The sequence below is a fragment of the Lagenorhynchus albirostris genome, chromosome 11 (assembly GCF_949774975.1).
Source record: "Lagenorhynchus albirostris chromosome 11, mLagAlb1.1, whole genome shotgun sequence".
In the NCBI taxonomy this organism is placed as follows: Eukaryota; Metazoa; Chordata; class Mammalia; order Artiodactyla; family Delphinidae; genus Lagenorhynchus; species Lagenorhynchus albirostris.
In genome coordinates, this window is record NC_083105.1 from 63,223,206 (window position 1) to 63,239,106 (window position 15,901).

General features: G+C 43.0%; 1 protein-coding gene across 2 annotated transcripts; it reads left to right on the forward strand.

The window, feature by feature from the left end:
* The first annotated feature begins 4,607 nt into the window (after nucleotides 1–4,607).
* On the forward strand, nucleotides 4,608–15,506 carry BCDIN3D (BCDIN3 domain containing RNA methyltransferase). 2 transcript variants are annotated; one of them, XR_009543509.1, is made up of 3 exons: nucleotides 4,608–5,024; nucleotides 8,270–9,703; nucleotides 14,947–15,506. XR_009543509.1 is itself a non-coding variant. In XM_060166292.1 (2 exons), exons 1-2 carry the CDS (start codon nucleotides 4,608–4,610, stop codon nucleotides 8,912–8,914), a joined length of 1,062 nt encoding a protein of 353 aa, XP_060022275.1. In that variant the 3' UTR covers nucleotides 8,915–9,890. The 2 variants fall into 2 exon arrangements, 1 of the variants encoding a protein (XP_060022275.1); XM_060166292.1 differs by lacking the exon at nucleotides 14,947–15,506 and having other exon boundaries at nucleotides 8,270–9,890.
* The last annotated feature ends 395 nt before the right edge of the window (nucleotides 15,507–15,901 follow it).

The window sequence follows — 15,901 nt, forward strand, 5'->3', positions numbered from 1 at the left end:
AGTGTGTGGGAGCAGAAGAAAATCAAGTTTTGAAAATATATGAAGCCGAAGTCAGACAGAGAAAGGCAAATATCATACATCGCTTATACGTGGGATCTACAAAAATGGTACAAATGAACCTAAACAAAACAGAAATAGAGTCACAGATGTAGAAAACAAACAAATTTATGGTTACCAAGAGGGAAAGACGGGGGGAGGGATAAATTGGGAGATTGGGATTAACATATACACACTACTATATATATAATAGATAACTAATAAGAACCTACTGTATAGCACAGGGAACTCTACTCAGTACTCTGTAATGACCTATATGGGAATAGACTCTAAAAAGAGTGGATATATGTATTTGTATAACTGATTCACTTTGCTGTACACCTGAAACTAACGTTGTAAATCAACTATACTCCAATAAAAATTAATTTAAAAAAAAGAATATATATTGAAAAAATAAACACATTTTCTTTAAAAAAAAAGAAAAGAAAAGAAAAGAAATGTATGAGGCCAGAAGCTAGTCTGAAGAAAACTCTTCCACTTGTCAGCTGTACAAAAATATAAGCAGAGGATCCTGTCCTTATTGACATCCAGTCAAAACAAATTTTGTTGTGTCAGCAATATACTCAATAACACAGCAAATATCATTATATATGCATTCTTTTCTATTTTGATAAGAACTGTTCAAAATACAAATTATCAAAACTCCTATCTTTACACCTTTTGATGACTTGACACAAATTACTGATATCAATGCAAATAATAAAAAACTCATAATTCACCATTTATAATGAGGTTTTCAAAGACAAATTGGCTAGTAAACGAGTCAATTTGAAGAGCACAGTCCCTCACAAGAAAATCTGAAATGCTCTGAGATTGTATAGCTCCTAGATGAAAGAAACTTGATCAAGGTTTTTCCCCAATTTGATAACCTAAACATTTACATGACATTGCCAATAGCAAATTGTGAACCTGAAAGAAACTTTTCTAAATGATTAAATAATAAAAAGGCAAATTTGATAAGTCTGAATCATCTTTCTAGTCCTCTTAGTAAAATGGTATTTTCAAATCATTACCATGTGAAGAAGCAATCAAAGCGTATGCAGCCAAAAAATGTAAGAAAATAGTAATATTCAAATGTGACTGGCATTTGATTCATCAATTATGGGATTTTTTGCGATGTTTGTGGCATTTGTCAGCTTTTTAAAAATTGTAATTTGTTGTGATTTATTTTCTCATTGTAAATATTCACTTTCATACCTATCTTTGTTTGTAATTTTTTTCTTTAAAGCACTGCCCACGCGCACAATTGTATAAGCATCAGGCTTCACAAAATCTAGCCAACTGCAGTGCAGAGCATGCTCTTAGGTGCTACTACAGCTATTTGAGGTGTTGGGGCTGGTTACTCAGGCCCCAGGCTCCAGCTGAGCACTGTCAGGTCACTTGGGCTGATCAGGCTCTGAAAAATGGGCACAGGTTCAAAAAGTCCCCGGACTGAGTCAAACTCTAATGCCTCTTTATGGGCTCACCTCTAAGGCATTTCAGGTCCCCAGTAACATTACCAGGCCCACTCCTATCTTTACTTCTTGAGGCTCCCGGGGTCAGGAGGAACCTGCCATTCACCACCTAGGACTGTTGCCTATTTCTTTTAGGGTGAACAGTGTTTTGAGAACTCAAAAACCATGCCCATGTCCTTGATGAAATTAAACTCTTTACTGGCAAATATATATATACTGTGTTTAAACAGGCAAAGAAAAAACTGCCTACAAAAGCAAGGTGATTCCTGCTCTTTGGAAATTAAGGGTTGCCAAGTGTTTGTGTTAGCATCATCTAGTGACAAAACGGGGTAAGTTCAGCTCACCAAAATCTGTCAAACACTGGAGAGAGAAATGGTGGTGCTGCTGTTCCCCCACCCTCCCCTGCCCCCCTTTTTCTAAAAGTTGTGCAGAATATTGTGGTTAATTCAATCCCACTGTGACTTTTGGTCATTAACTTATGTCCTCTCTGTCTGATAGATCAGACAGAGATGAAAGTATGAAGTAAAAATTGAGAGGAAAAGGGACAGGGCCTATTTTAACTTCTGATGGTACTGTCTGCAGGAGTCATGCTTCAGTCCTTGGAAGAAGTTCAGCAAATCGCTGGCCTCATGAAGCTGGAGGCCCCTTGAAGATGGCTGGCCAGGTGGGGAGAGGTCAGCACAACTCTGCAGACCCCTGGCTGACCCTGCTGGATATTCTGGCCCATCCCGGCTGCTGACTTGAACCTGCTACCTAGGCCGATGCCATGCCCCATCCTGCCACCTCGGCGCAGTTTCTTACCAGCTCAGTTTTTTTTCTTATCTCTGGCTCAGCCCACATTTTGCCTAGTTCCATTCCACCAGGTCTCTTTCAGTTCAGTTCCCTTCTTTCTTCCTTTTCAGTTTTCCCAAATCAGACCTGGCTTTAGTTGCCTACTTGCATCCTGTATGGAGTTTGGGTTTTTTTTTAAATTTTATTTCATTGCAATAAGAATATTTAACATGAGATCTACCCTCTTAACCAGTTTTTTTTCTTTTTTTGTGGTACATGGGCCTCTCACTGTTGTGGCCTCTCCCGTTGTGGGCCCAGCCGCTCCGCGGCATGTGGGATCTTCCTGGACCGGGGCACGAACCCGTGTCCCCTGCATCGGCAGGCGGACTCTCAACCACTGCGCCACCAGGGAAGCTCTTAACCAGTTTTTAAGTGTACAGTATAGTATTGTTATCTATAGACACAATGTTGTACAGCAGATCTCTAGAATGTATTCATCTTGCATAACTGAAACTTTATACCAGTTGACTAGCAAGTCCCCCTTCCCCTCACCCCAGACACTGGTAACTACCATTCTAGTCTTTGCTTCTGTGAGTTTGACTATTTTAGATACCTTATATAAGTGGAATCATGCAGTAATTGTCCTTCTGTAACTGGCTTATTTCACTTAGCATAATGTCCTCAAGGTTCATCCATTTTGCCACATATGGTAGGGTTTCCTTCTTTTTTAAGATGAATAATATTCTACTTATGTATATACCACATTTCTTTTATCTATTCATCTGCAGATGGACATTTAAGTCATTTCCACATGTTGACTATTGTGAACAGTGTCACAATGAACATGTGAGCACTAATATCTCTCCGAGATCCTGATTTCAATTCCTTTGGATAAATACCCAGAAATGGGATTGCTGGATCATGTAGTAGTTCTATTTTTAATTTTTTGAGGAACATCCATACTGTTTGTCATAGAGGCTGCACCATTTTACATTTCCACCAACAACGCATAAGCGTTCCACTTTCTCCACATCCTTGCCAATACCTCTTTTCTTTTGTTTTTGTTTTCATAATAGCCACCCTAACAGGTGTGAGATGATATCTCATTGTGGTTTTGATTTGCATTTCCCTGATGATTAGTGACACTGAACATCTTTTCATATACCTGTTGGTCATTTGTACGCCTTCCTTTGGAAAACTGTCTATTCAAGTCCTTTGCCCATTAAAAAAAAATCAAGTTACTGGTTTTTGTGCTTTTGAGTTGTAGGAGTTCCTTATATATTTTGGAAATTAATCCCTTATCAGTAAATGGCTTGCAAATATTTTCACCCATTCCACAGGTTGCCTTTTTACTGTCAGTAGTTTCTGTTGCTGTGTAGAAGCTTTTTAGTTTGATGTAGTCCCACTTGTCTATTTTTGCTTTTGTTGTCTGTGCTTTTGGCATCACATCCATGAAATCATTGCCAAGATCAGTCTTGAAGCCTTTCCCCTATGGTTTTTTTTCTCGCAGATATACAGTTTCAGGTCTTACATTTAATCCATTTTGAGTTGATTTTTGTGTAAGGGCCTACTTTCATTCTTTTGCATATGAATAACCAGTTTTCCCAATACCATTTGTAGATATTGAGTTTTCATTCAGCATGTACTTACTAAGCATCTTTGGGTCAGGCATTATGGCAGGTATAAGGGATTCAGGCTGAGAATAACATAATGGCTGCAAGTACGTCCTCTGGAGCCAAAGTGCCTGGGTCAAATCCTGGTACTATCATTTCTAACTGCAACACCTTGGGCAAGTTACTAACTTTGCTGTGCCCCAATGTCCTCATCTATATAAAAGGGATATTAGTTACTGTTCTTCCCTCACAGGGTTGGTGTGCGAATTAAATAAATACATGTAAAGGTCTTAGCAAGGTGTCTAGCGCCTGGTAAGCACTCTTAAGCACCGGCTCTTAAGGCATAGTCCTTGCCTCTCAAGAGCTCACACTCTACGGTTGCCCCTGTCCACCTGACCCATGTGGCAGGCAGGGCCATCTGGGTCTTCTGGCACCTCGAGTGACCCATAGTTCCTGGCATCACAGGATGAACCGGGTGAAGTTCCAGCGTCACAGATTCGCGTGTGACCCTGGACAAGTAATTCCTACTCTCTGGATCTCACATGCATTTGTAAAGGAAGGACGGTGGACCAAAAGTGACTTCCAAATCCCAACAAACTCCTTGTTCTGGGTAGCCCAAGTTGAAACTATGTCAGCTTGAGCAAGTCACTCAACCTCTCTGAGCTTGTTTCACCAGAAAAACGGGATAATATTACTAACCACCTCCCAGATTATGGCGAGGGTTCCTCACGCCAACGGAAACCCCAAACTTCTGCGCTGGCTCAGCGGAGGCCGCTTTTATAGTCACTCGCCTTTGCCATGCAGCGCAGGCGCGCTGGAGCCCGGACCGCGCTCGCCGAGCCTGCAGGTTCCCGACTTCCGGTTCCGAGGCGACCCCGAGGCCAGACTGAGACTAATGGCGGCGCCCATGAAGCAAGCCACCGGGGGCGTTGAAGAGACTGCGGCGGAAGAGGAACCGCGAGTTCTGGAACCCGGGGCCGCCCCATTCGGAAATTTCCCTCATTATTCCCGCTTCCACCCTCCAGAGCAACGGCTCCGCCTCCTGCCTCCAGAGCTGCTTCGCCGGCTCTTCCCTCAGAGTCCAGAGACAAGGCCGATCCTGGGGCTCGACGTGGGGTGTAACTCCGGGGTGAGTGACGGGGGAGGGATCGGACGTCGGTCGAGCCGAGAGGTTGGCAGCCTCCACATCCCCTGGGGTTCCGGCCAGGGCGGGGCACCAGACCCCTCACAACTTTCCCAAAATGAGTTTAAAGGCGTAGTGTTCGACCCCGTGCTGCTGCTACCTCACCTCTAGGGTCCCAGCACCATCTCTTTTAGGAATCTTGGGGAGGAATCGTTTTCAACTACGTTCCGAATTCCTGCGTCCCCGCCTCCGCGCTTGCGGCCTCCTGGCAGAACGCCGGGTGGGAAGGGCCACTGTGCCTGGGCTTCCAGCGCTTGCCTCCTGTCCAGCGTGGCTGGCGACCTGGCTGGGGGAGAGGGGACTTCCCGAGACCCAAGTTTGGGAGCGTGGGGTTGGGATTGGTTTACTGGGAGCCAAGGGTGACAGAATCATGCCTGGAATTAAGATTAGTGTGAAACGGTGCAGAATGGACCCTGGAGCCAAGTGGATATTTATTTTAAAAGCAATCTGTTGGCTGAGTACAGGGAAGAAGATCGAGAAAGAAAAATAAAGTATTCTGTGGGAGGAAGGCATTGCCACATTTTCTTACCACGAAATATTTTTAGGCGTAAGAATGATTATAGTCAAACCACAAGCAAAATAGCGAAATGTCTCTCTGACACCTATTTGTAGCCACTAGGATATCCTAGAGGAGCAGGCATTCTGACCCCATGATTACAAATGCTTCAAAAAGTTAGTACCCTCACTCCATTCCAGACCCGGAGTGGGAGGGGATGAGGAGATTTTATCGTGCTTCTGGCCTTAGGCAGAAGAGAATTTGGTAGAGGGTTGAGGGCTGTAGGCACAGGGCTGGTAAATGGGAGGGAGACATTTGGACACAGGCTAAAAAGCTGGAATGAGCAGATGGGTGGGTGTCTGGCTGTCTCTTGCAAACATTTCTCTGCTGTGTTGATATAGCAGATCAAAGGGGTAAAGAGACTTGGTTTAAGACTTGGGATTTCATGAAAGGCATTAGGAAACTACAGGAGATTTTAAAGTTGAAAGTAGTATACTTGTACCTTGGGGGCCAGGACATAGTTGCAGTTAACTAGGGCAGTGGTTCCCAAACCTGGCTGTACCTTTAGGGAGTTTTTTATTTTGCACTTAAGAAAAGATGCTTGCACTTGATAAGACCAAAAAAAAAAAATTCAAAATACAAAGGGGCATATAGTAAAAAGCAAGTCTCTACTCCTGACCCTAAATCCTCTTCTCCTACACAATGGGAACTGCTGTTTATAATTTCTTGAGTATACACCTTACAAATAATAGCACACTCTTTTGCACCTTGCCTTTCATTTAATAATTTGGAGATCACTCATGTCACTACAGTCTTTTTTAGCAGCTTCATAATATAGATGTGTGATAATTTGGGGGGTGCTTTGTTTTTAGAATTTTAGATTTTAGAAACTCCTAGGCTGTACTCTAGACCTACTGAATCAGGATCTTGGGGATTGAGCCCTTGAGTCTGTGTTTTCTTTTTTAAGCTTCCAGGGGTCTCTAGGATTGGGGAATTGAGGATGGAGAGGATTAAGAGATGTGGTAGAGGAGGGACTGATGTGATGAAATGACTGGTCAAACATGGAGCACACCCAAGATCAGGTAGGAGGAGGAAGACCGCAGAGAAATAAATAGAAAGACGGGGAGAAATTTTTAAGCAGCATAATCTTCCTACTCAAAATGTGGTCCTTGAGCTACAGCATCAGCATGACTTGGAAGTTTATTAGAAATACAGATCTCCGCCCCCAACCCAGATCTACTAAATCAACATCTTTATTTTAATAAGATCCCTAGGTGATGTGTATGCCTATTGAAGTATGAGAAGCCTGGTATGGAGGAAAGAACTTAATGTTGCCTAAATCCTGCCATGTAGTAACCATGTGACATTGGACAAGTCACTAGACTCTGAACCATAATTTTTAAAATACAGGTTTTTTGTGAACTATGCCACACATAGAGAAAAGTGCACAAAACATAAATTCACACTTTATGAATTATTATAAAGCAGACATCTTTATGACTACTGTCTATATCAAGAATAAAACATTGTCAGCACCCCAAGAAGTCTCCCATATGCCTTTCCCTGCTCATAAACGCCCCTCTCCACCCAGAGAGCCCAACTTTTACTATTATTGTTTCTTTCTTTTCTTTATAGCTTGCTATTTTTGTATCCGTAAACAGTGTAGTTTAATTTTGTCCATTTTCTAACTTCATATAAATGGATGCTTGCCATGTATTTTCTTTTGTGTCTTGCTGTTTTACTCGGCATTATGTATTTGTGTGAGTCATCCATGTTGCTGCACTGAGCTGAATTCCTTCCTTTTTAATTGCTATCTGGTATTCCGTCTTAATCCATGCTACTATTATTGGACATCTGGATTGTTTCCAGCCACACTTTCTTCACCTGCGCAAAGGGCATAAATATTTTCCTCACAGGATTGTTGCACAGAGCAAATGAGGTAGTGAATAGAAAAATGCCTTAAAAAAACAGAACATGAATTTGAGTTCATTATAATGGTTATAGACGTCAAAGTTAGAGAAAGGAAATAGTGACTTGTTTAAGAGTCAAAAAGGTGCTAAGATGGTGAAAATCACAAATCATTGGATTTGGCTAGAAGGAGGTCAGCAGGTTATGGATGCAAAAGCAGAATAAGTCTCAGAAGGGGGTGGTGAAACATAACGCATGTAGCAAAATTGAAGCTGTAGAGTGAAGGCTGAATGAAGACTTTGGAATGCAGACTTTCCCAACCACAGGTCTGAGAAGTAGATTTTTATAAGGTGGTGCTTGCTCTGTTCCTCACCTTCCTGGCAAGGAGCACTGGTTATGCCCCTGAAATCTTTTCCTCCTCCCTGGGGTCTGAGATACTCAAAAAAAGAAAAAGATAGTGAGCTTACCAGCATATTACTTAAGCTGGAAAATACTGCTCTGGACTCCTTTGCTGCATCCATTGGGCTGTAACTTTCAACCACACAGCCCATCAGTGTCAGGAAAGTATGGAGATAATGCATTACAGCCTGAGACTCCTGGAGGGCACTGAGAGCCTGCTTTGTGGAAAACTTTTGGGGGGCAACCTGCTTAGGCTATAGTTTAACAACCTTACATCCTATAAAGCCAGGAATAAGTGGCAGTCTCAATGGGAGGATAAGAGATATAGGTTTCTCTTCCATTCCCTGGTTGAGAGCTGCAATGACAAAGCTCTTTTGGATTCCTCTAGGATCTGAGTGTGGCTCTATACAAACATTTCCTTTCCCTACATGATGGGGAGACCTGCTCAGATGCCTCAAGAGAGCTCCATCTCCTCTGCTGCGACATAGATCCAGTCCTGGTGGAACGAGCTGAAAAAGAATGCCCTTTTCCTGATGGCTTGACCTTTATCACCCTGGACTTCATGAATCACAGGACCCGGAAAGTTCTCTTGAGCTCTTTCTTAAGCCAGTTTGGATGCTCAGTTTTTGATATTGGCTTCTGCATGTCAGTAACCATGTGGATTCATCTGAACCATGGGGACCAAGGCCTTTGGGAGTTCCTGGCCCACCTTTCTTCCCTGTGCTGCTACCTCCTTGTGGAACCACAGCCCTGGAAGTGTTATCGGGCAGCTGCAAGGCGTCTCCGGAAGCTGGGCCTCCATGATTTTGACCACTTCCGCTCCCTAGCTATCCGAGGTGATATGGCTAATCAGATTGTGCAGATCTTGACCCAGGACCATGGCATGGAATTAGTATGCTGCTTTGGCAACACCAGTTGGGACCGAAGCCTTCTGCTCTTCAGAGCAAAACAAGCCACAGAGACTCATCCGATCCCTGAATCACTGATAGAAGAAGGGAAAGAAAGGAACAGAATAAGATTCTGGAGACAATGAGATGGGAGGGAGGATAGAGATATTGAAAGAGGTTTATACAAAGAATTAAGTTCATTCTCCTTAACTCCTGATAGTTAGGCAGCTTTAAAACTTGGCAGAAGCTTTTTAAATGTCCAGGACATGCAATTAAAAGAATCAGTATCTTCCTCATTTGGGGGGATGATCCCTGAGGAGAATATACCTGTGAGGCAATGATCTGTCCTATCTGGAATGACCTAGAGAAAGTGACCCTGGTTCTGGGATATGCAAGGGGCTGCTTTTGGTGGTTATTTAGGAAGACTTAGACCAGGTTAGCCTTAGAATGTCCCTTCCCTGGGCTCCTTAAATCTGATCTGCCTTCAGGCTTCTTCTAGACTTATTCATCCTGTCTATGAGACAAAACCTCACAATACAATCTGGAATGAAAAGTCATTGGCCTGGCTAAAGGAGAAGCTTTGGTAGGAAGAACATCTTTCCAGAGCAGGTCAAGTTTCCAACATGCCCAGGCTGAGCACAGCAGTTACAGATACAGTACTAACCAAGATGCATCGACTAGCATTTAAAAGATGTTTAAAAGATTAAATTATGAACTCAAAATCCAACCGGTACAAATGGGATGAATGAAGTGGGATTGTATAGAATATATACAATTATATTTTATATATAATAAAAGTGACTTGAGTATGGTTGAGAATGCCCTGTGAATCTGGAGTAGGAAAGAAATTTCTGCCTTTAACCACTCTACCCATGGAGGTTTCAACTCAAGAAAAGGAACCTCACCCAAGCTCAAAACAGAAAACATGCAAGCGAGTAAGTTAATTCAGGACTTTTTTTGTCAGTGTCCTCTGTCAAAGCACACCAGTATGGAGGTGGGGGGCATACACCAGTATGGGGGTGGGAATACGTGCAGAGAAGCCTACACAAAATGCAGCCTACAATTGAATGGCTACAGCGTCAGTGCTGTGGGATAGGTGTCACTGATGTGTGGCAGGTGTTGATTTTTAAAACACCCATGAGTCCACTTCAAGGGAAAGTGAAAGATAGAGAAGATTTGGCGGAGAGAAGATGGAAAAACAAAACATACCTAGCTAAGAAGGGAGATTGGATTGATGAGCTTCACAATCTCTAAGATCCTATTGTTTTCTGAGTTGATGTTATAGAAGGAGGAACAGGGAACAAGAGAGTCTGAACCACCAATGAGAGGTTGGACTTTTTGAAGAAGTTAGTAAAAGTTCCTACTAAGGAATTTGAACTTTATGCAGAGAGAGCAGAAGCCAGAGCAGTTCCTAAATAATAGGAGGATGGAACCAAAACCTTCATTTAGGAAAACCAGTTTTTCTATTTTGTGCAGGATAATTGTATGGTTGGTGCCATTTCCAGTCTCAATTAGGCTCTAATACTACTTCTCAGTCTTTTTATATTGCTGCTCCTGATCACTTTTATCCTAGTGACTCTTCCAGACTTTTACCCTTCTTCAGGCAGGCTCTTGACTCTATTCCTGCTCCATTCTCCATTCATCTAAGCAGGTGACCTAACCACCAACTAGTGCCATTTTTGTTTACTGTGTCAGGAAGTCTTTTCTTGCCCTCAGTCTTGAACCCCTTCATCTTCCCTTGTTTTCACTTCTAAACTTACCCAGTGAGCTTTTACCCAAATAACCTCTGCCTAAGTTCCAGATCCCAACCTCTACTACCTGTCCCAAATTGTATTTTATTAAGGATCCCCTTGGTGTCTCCTTGGCCTCATTGAACGTTCCTGTCCACCTACCAACATGCTCAGTTCTCTCTCACCTTCAAAACCACCAACTTTTCCTGTGTCCTATCTCCCTCTCAGCCTTATGCAATCTCCATCTCTTCACCACCATACATGAGCAAAGCCCTTGAAAGAATACATGCCACCACCTCTGCTTCCTCATCTCCCATTCATCAGTGGCCACCTGAATGCCATATTTTGAGGCCTCTTTTCAGTCTTCCTCCTGGGCCATGAAACCATTCAACACTATTGACTCCTTCCTTATGGAATCACGCTCCCTTTAATTCTCTGCCATTCTCTGCCATTATTCTCTTCCAATCTTTTAGTTTCTCTCTACACCTTAAGCAATTGGTTCACATTTTAATTTGCATAAGCATTACCTGGGGAGTCCTGGATTCATCTCTAGAAACTGTGATTCTAGGTCAGAAATGGGGCTCAGGATTCTGGTTTGGTTTGATTTGGGGTTTTTTGCAATTTTTATTGAGGAAAAATATATGTAACATAAAATGTACAATTTTAACTGTTTTTGTTTGTTTGTTTGTTTGTGGTACACGGGCCTCTCACTGTTGTGGCCTCTCCCGTTGCGGAGCACAGGCTCTGGATGCGCAGGCTCAGCGGCCATGGCTCACGGGCCCAGCCGCTCCGCAGCATGTGGGATCTTCCCGGACTGGGGCACGAACCCGTGTCCCCTGCATCGGCAGGCGGCCTCTCAACCACTGCGCCCCCAGGGAAGCCCTTAACTGTTTTTAAATGTATATTCTGTGGCATTAAATACATTCACAATGAGGAATCTTTTTAACAGGCATGCCATATGATTATGATGCAAGTCGAAACAGACCACACTTCGATGCTTAGGGTTCCTTAGGGTCCATCCAGTCCTCTTCTACATTTTTTTCCTGGGGTGAGTTCCTCCACTCCCATACCTTTAACAACTACCTATATGCTAATAACCCCCAATAGTTATAAGCCCCACCTTCACAATTCCAGATTAATATTTTTCCTGTTTTGTAGTCATACTCCCCTAAATAGTTCTTTGGCACCTCAAATTCAACGTACCCCAAAAGCAAACTCATTACCCTCATTCCAAACCTAATCCTATCTCAATTGTTGGCATCCACCCATTGCTCAAGCTACAAACTTCAGTTAATTCTCCTCATTTTTACTTCCCACATTGAAATAGTCACAAAGTCCAGTGAATTCTACCAATAACATGTAAGTTCCACTTATTTCATCCATGTGGCTGATGCCTACCAAAGGTTTCTATGTTAAGTCCTCTACCCTCCAATCCATTGTCTTGCTGCTAGTGTTCCCTTTCTCAAATATTTAGCTATGCTAGTATTATGCTTAAAAACCTTCAGTGGTTTCCTAGTGCCTAGAGTCCTGTCCTTTATCCAGTGCCTAAACCAATATTGTTCAATAAGGTAGCCGCTTGCTATTTAAATTTAAATTAAGGAAAATGAAATAAAATTTAAAATTCAGCTCCTCAGTCCTACTAGCCACATTTCAGGTGTTCAGTAGCCCTATGTGACTAGTGACTACCTTATTGGACAGCACAGATATAGAAAATGTCCATTGTTGCAGAAGGTTGTATAGTACAGTGCTAGTCTTCATGCCTTTCCTCTACACATCAGCCACACTGAACTTCTTAGCACAAACTCCGGCTTCCCTTCTCTCTCCCCAACCTCTCCCACTTTGCAATGTGGTTCAACTGTTTGTCATAAAAATGGCTCAGATATTACATTTTCTCAAAAATCTTCCCCAACTCCTATAGCAGTTTGCATTTGTTACTATATTCTAGTGAGGATTTTGTGTAGAGGCCTCTATCACAGTGTTTACCTCATCATATTATAATTGTTTCTGTGCCTCTTCCCCACCACCAGGAGACTGAGCTCCTCAAGCCCAACTTAGTTTTGTATACCTAAGCCTAGCTCAATGTCTGACACATGGCAGGCAGCTGAGAATTACTTGTTGAATGAGTATATGAGTGAACAAAAAAGAAATGCACCCGAATTCAAGTACTGAGAAGAAAAGGGAGATATATGATTGGGCAAAAGATTGCCCAGGATACTGGGCACAGTGGTTAAGAATCTGCCTGTCAATGCAGGGGACAAGGGTTCAAGCCCTGGTCCAGGAAGATCCCACATGCTGCGGAGCAACTAAGCCCTTGTGGCACAACTACTGAGCCTGCGCTCTAGAGCCCACGAGCCACAACTACTGAGCCCCCGCGCCACAACTACTGAAGCCCACGTGCCTAGAGCCCATGCTCCACAAGAGAAGCCACTGCATTGAGAAGCCCGTGCACCGCAACAAAGAGTAGCCCCCGCTCGACACAACTAGAGAAAGCCCGTGTGCAACAACGAAGACCCAATGCAGCCCCCCACCAGGGAAGCCCCAACATAACTTTTAAAATCCTTAACCCTATTGGGGTAGATACTATTATCATCCTCATTTTGCAGATGTTGGAACTGAAGCACACACAGCTTAAGTGACTCTCCCAAGGTCACGTACCTTGTAAGTGGCAGAGCTGGGCTTACCTAGGCAGTGTGGCTGCCGAGACTGGGCCTTGGCTACTATCCCTTGAAATGTCATGGAAATCAAGACCGAGAAGAGACTCCAGAGAGCCAGTGTAAAAGAGCATGGGCTTTGGAGTTACTGTGCTTCCTCAAATTATGTGTTCAGACCTGGGAATAAGAGACCCAGCCAGGCCACTCTTAGCTATCCCTGATGTTCTTAGAATTCCCCTCGCAGAAATCAGGCCTAATTCTAGGTTGAGTACCCAGTAGCACCCCTGCTGCTGCCTACCAGTTAAATAGGCACATACAGCAAACATAGACTCTTACGTCTCCATAAGTGCTAACTACCCTTTTACTGTACCCTTGACTTGCCAGCAACCCTGACCTTCCCCTGAATTCCCAATCTGCCCCTAGCTTTGACTTCTGGGTAGGACCTCAAAAAAGTGGATTTCGGGCTTCCCTGGTGGCGCAGTGGTTGAGAGTCCGCCTGTCGGTGCAGGAGACAAGGATTCATGCCCCGGTCCGGGAAGATCCCACATGCCGCGGAGCGGCTGTGCCCGTGAGCCATGGCCGCTGAGCCTGCGCGTCTGGAGCCTGTGCTCCGCGACAGGAGAGGCCACAGCAGTGAGAGGCCCATGTACCGCAAAAAAAAAAAAAAAAAGTGGGTTTCATCCTCAGGAGGTAGGGATTTCAAGGCCAACTCTAGGATGTATTAAAATCCCAAGATCGGTTAGCTCCTCCTCAGCCTTCTGGGATTGAGTTTGGCCTGGGAACAGAGCAGTGAAAAGAACATCAGGTTTGGAACCAGGATCTGCCAGTAACTCATTGTATGACCACCCTATTCAATTCATTTAACCTTTCTGAGCCTCAGTTTACTCATCTGTACAACTGAAATAACAAGACCTTCCTTTTCCTATGCCCAAATGTGCTAAAGGATATGATGGTAATTTGCAGAATATGGATTGTTAAAGTGCTGTTACATTCTAAGCATGCTACAGACCACAACCATGCCTGTTAGATCAAAGACTTATGAGAAAAACATCTCATCTCTGTAGAAAACATGCATCTTACTATTTCAAATAATTTGTTTTTTAAGATGAGGGAGTAATAAGTAGTTCAACTTCAGCCTACAGAGCATTTTAAAGGAAGCAGTGCTGGGAGGGAGAGAGTGATCATTGCTAATGGAAATGAGGTTTATGATGGTCGCAGAGTGATAACTGATTATAGACGTGAATTTACCTACTTCTCTGTAGATCTTAATTTAAGAACACTTTGAAACCTTGTGACCCTGCTGGTGCTCTCTCCCTTCACCAAGGCAGTGCAAAGAAATACATATGGTTCGGGGGCAGGCTGAATACTGGTCCTCCAAAGTGTCCACATCCTAATCCCTGGAACCTGTGAACGCTACCTTAGATAGCAAAACGGACTTTGTAGATGTGTACAGTTGTGTAGATTAAGGATCTTGATTAAGGATTAAAGATTTTGAGATCAAGAGATTAATCTGGATTATCACGGCTGGCCCTAAATGTAATCACAAGTGTCCTTATAAGAGGAGGGCAAAGGGAGATTTGACCACAGTAGATGTCATGACAGAAGCAAGAGGTTGGAGTAATGTAAGGAAGGGCTACAAGCCAAGAAATGCAGTTAGAAAAGGCAAGGAAATGGATTCTCTCCAGAAGCCTCCAGAAGGAATGCAGCCCTGCCAATACCTTGATTTTAGACTTCTGATCTGTAAGAGAATAAATTTGTGTTGTTTTAAACCACTAAGTTTGTGATGATTTGTTACAGCAGGAACAGGAAACTAACACAGGGACTCTGACTACAATGAGACTAGGCTACAAGCCAAGCAGCACCAGTCTCAAATAACTCCTGATGGCAGAAAACAGCCACAGTGACCAAAGGAATAGGCTGGGCTCCATCTACATGGGTAACTGAGGAATCTTCGATCAGTAAAAGCTTCGGGAGATCCTTCAGCATCTGAACCTGACCTCTTCCCTCCAACATTTCTGTTGGCTGAGCAGTTACCTGACGTGTTGGGAGGAACTGTTGTATTTGAAGTCTGTTGCTGTTAGTTTCAAAAAAGATGTGTAAATAGTGCTTATAACGATGAGGTCTCGGTACCAAGAAGGTAATGATTGTGTAATGGCCTAGGAGAGCCGTTGGAGATGGTAAGAATATCTTTGGCTTCAAGAAAAGATCATCTTTATCTATCCTCAAAACAGCCTAATTTGGGAACCAACACCAAACATGACAAGAGACTTACTGAGGGACAAGAATGAAGAATGGTCCTGGATATACTTTAAATATATAGATATGTAATCCAGTATATTAAAAAATTAGCATTTCAACATGCAGTCAATATAAAAATTATTAATGAGATATATTATTTTTTTAATACCATCTTCAAAAACTAGTGTGTATTTTATACTTACAGCTCATCTCACTCTGGACTGGCCACATTTCAGATGCTTATTAGCCACATGTGGCTAATGCTACACATTTATGGCAAATCAAAAAGTAATTTATCAAGTTCCTTCCATATACCCAGCATGCTTTTAGCTGCTGTGGAGGGTAAAGAAAAATCAGTTAAACAAACCGGGACTTCTAAAGGTTAGACTTGATTCTTTTAGCAACTATGTTAAAGTTGAGGAGAAAAGGAGAGGCTTATACATGGTAGCATGTGATCATGTGAGCTTCAGAAAAGGAAAAATCTTTGTGGACTACAGTGGGCATGGAAGAGTTT